At 56.6% G+C, this 2,735-nt stretch overlaps 1 protein-coding gene across 1 annotated transcript; it reads right to left on the bottom strand.

The window, feature by feature from the left end:
• Positions 1-299: 299 nt before the first annotated feature.
• LOC123045441 (U-box domain-containing protein 27) lies at positions 300-1,936 on the bottom strand. The gene has a single exon (XM_044468495.1). The coding sequence runs from the start codon at positions 1,828-1,830 to the stop codon at positions 505-507; it is 1,326 nt and encodes a 441-aa protein (XP_044324430.1). The 5' UTR covers positions 1,831-1,936; the 3' UTR covers positions 300-504.
• Positions 1,937-2,735: the final 799 nt, after the last annotated feature.

The following is a 2,735-nucleotide window of genomic DNA, read 5'->3' as shown; positions in this document are numbered from 1 at the left end:
TGTGTTCATGCAAGTTCTACTAGTACGTACTAGGAAGTGTAGTATACTATGGATAAATTATAACCAAGTCCATCTTTGGGAAATCGATACCCCCATTAGAATAGGTTTTGCGATTTGGAATCGTTTGATATCCCCATGTGTGTGCAAATTCTGACAAGATTTGACAGAGATGCATAAGAGTGTGGCTATGATATGCATGCCTGTTGCATGAGGTTGTAAAATTATCGCCCACAACTCCTTTCCTTTCACATCTCTTGTGACCAATTGCAATGATTTGCGCATACGATCGACCATGTAAATTTCTGTGAAACAATCTTCATTTGCTTCTGTCAAAACTTCTCTACCAATGTACTGTACATATTATTTTTCTTCTTCTCTCCACCAATCAATTCTTCTGTTTCTCTATCAAAACTTACATTAAAAAGCAAAATAAACATGAAAGAAAAGAAGAAGAAAAAATGAATTATCCCTGTTCCGAGCTTGCAAGCCATTCGTTTAGCTTGGCTAGAACGGCATGATGTGAGCGGTTTTGGAATCGTAGCCGGCGAGGCAGCTCTTGGCGTTCACCTTGTAAATCTTGAGCAGCTCCAGCGCCATCTGCCTCGCCGCCGCCGAGCATCCGCTCTGCAGCAGCAGGATCAGCCTCGTCAGACCGCCCTCGGACGCCGCTGCGGCCTCCGCGGCCCTGCGGTCCTTGTACTTGTGGCACACCGCCCAGAGCACGGCCACCGCGGCCTCGGCGCCGTCGCGCCCGGACTTCATCATCTTGTCGAGCACGGCAGGAACGGTCTGCTCCGCGTCCTTGCACAGCGCCGCCCGGCCCTCCGCGCAGCCCACGGCGGACTCAAGGATCCGGAGGGCTTTTGCTGACGAGCTAGGCTCCGTCGTGGCGTGGAGCGCGCGCGCCGCGGCCGGGACAGCGCCGAGGCGCACCATGTCGGCGCGCGCCGCGCGTCGCGACCCTGCGATGGCCGCAAGGCAGCTGAGGCCGGTGTCCATGGCCTTCTTGTCAAGGCCGCCCTTCTCGTCGACGGGGCCGACAAGCCGTACCAGCTCCGCCACCAGCTCGGACGATTCGGCCACAGCCACCTTGGCCTCGGCGCCGGCATTGGCGAGCAAGAACTCCGCGAGCCTCGCCGCGTCAATTCTGGCCTCCAAGCCGCTCCCGCCCCGCAGGACTCGGGCCAGCGACGCTGCCGATGCCGCCGCGTCCACGGCGAGGCCGGCGGCAACCCGCTTCTTGTTCGGGTCCTCGATGCCATCGAGCGCCACGATCGCGGCGAGAACCCGCACGGCCGCCTCCACACCCGCGACGCTTATCTGCTCCCCCTTCCGTCTAAGCACGAACGCGACGGTCTCCGCGGCGGAGCCGGCGCCCACGAGCGCGTTCTTCTCGAACTCGTCGACGTCGTCGTCGGACAGATAGGCCGCCAGCTCGCGGAGCGCGGCGGAGGGGTCGGCGCCGGAGGAGGCGACCTGGCGGACGAGCGCCGCGGGGGAGGGGCCGGCGAAGAACGCGGCGGATCCGGCGACGGGCGAGCAGGAGGCGGCGGAGGCGGACCAGTGGGAGATGAGGCTGCGGAGGGTGAGGTTGGGCGTGAGGTCCGTGGAGGGGAGATGGAGCATGGTGGCCGGGCAGGTGGTGTTGCCGGAGTCGAGCCACCTCTGTATGGAGGCGCGGTCGTACGTGACGCCGGTGCAGAGGCTGACCGGCGAGCGCATGACGTCGAGCGAGATCGGGCAGCGGAAGAAGCTGGGGATCTTGACCTCCAGCCCCTGGTGCTGGGGCGGGAGCCTCATGCCGGTGGTGGTCTTCTCCTTCCTGACCATGGCGAGCTGCTCTGCTCCGTTCTTGCGGGGAGGTGCGGTGCGTAGAAGCGGCAGCAAGGGGGACTCTGCGGGGAGGTGGGGTTGTGGTATATGAACGAGCCGAACTGGTGGTGGACTGGTGTTTACGCCGAGCGCCCTGGTCTTTCGTGCTCGTGCAAAACGCTCCCTACCCGTCTCGGGTTTTTCCAAGGGAGCTTCCCGTCTGCAGCCTTTTTATGGAAAAATATTCAAGCTACCGCTGGTGTACATAGTGCGCGCCCTCCTTGGTTCATATCCGTATAGGACCACGGATCGTAAAGAATCCGCTTGTCCCCACGTATTGCAAAAGCTTGCAATAATTAGAGATTATCGCCATATATCACAAAATAGTATGGTATTTTTACAGGATTAATTACTTTCCTTCCTTTTTGCGAAGGATTAATTACTTTCTCAAATCAGAGGATGTAGTTGCTTCTCCCTAAATTTTTTTGAGAATCCGTTTTCCCCTTAAATCTGGGTTCAAAGCATCGTCGTCAAATCCTATACTACTTGTATTTGGGCTGTGAAAAATGTACCAGCCATGTTTCCTTTTTTAAGGGGAAAATTTGCCATTTTATTCAATGTTTAAAGCCCCTTTCTTCAGAGGCAATCTCCGAACTAGTACACTGGGGAGATACATGGAGCCACTTCATTCATGAGCTTCCTTGCCACCACTTGTGAGTCCGTTTCGAGAATGATCCTCTGAATATTTAGTTCCTTCGCAAACGAAAGGGCCCTCCGACATGCTATCAGCTCCGCCACCTCTCCATCGTGAGTACAAGGAAAAAGTAGCAGCATCCCCCAAGAACTCGCCATGTTTGCCCCTGAGAACAACTCTTCCTCCCTGCGCGTTGTTCACCTTTGATCGAGCGTCTTCTGCATTTGCT

This window comes from Triticum aestivum, chromosome 2B (genome assembly GCF_018294505.1).
Source record: "Triticum aestivum cultivar Chinese Spring chromosome 2B, IWGSC CS RefSeq v2.1, whole genome shotgun sequence".
Taxonomy (NCBI): Eukaryota; Viridiplantae; Streptophyta; class Magnoliopsida; order Poales; family Poaceae; genus Triticum; species Triticum aestivum.
The sequence above is the reverse complement of the archived record's forward strand: the minus strand, read 5'-3'. Positions and strand labels throughout refer to the sequence as shown.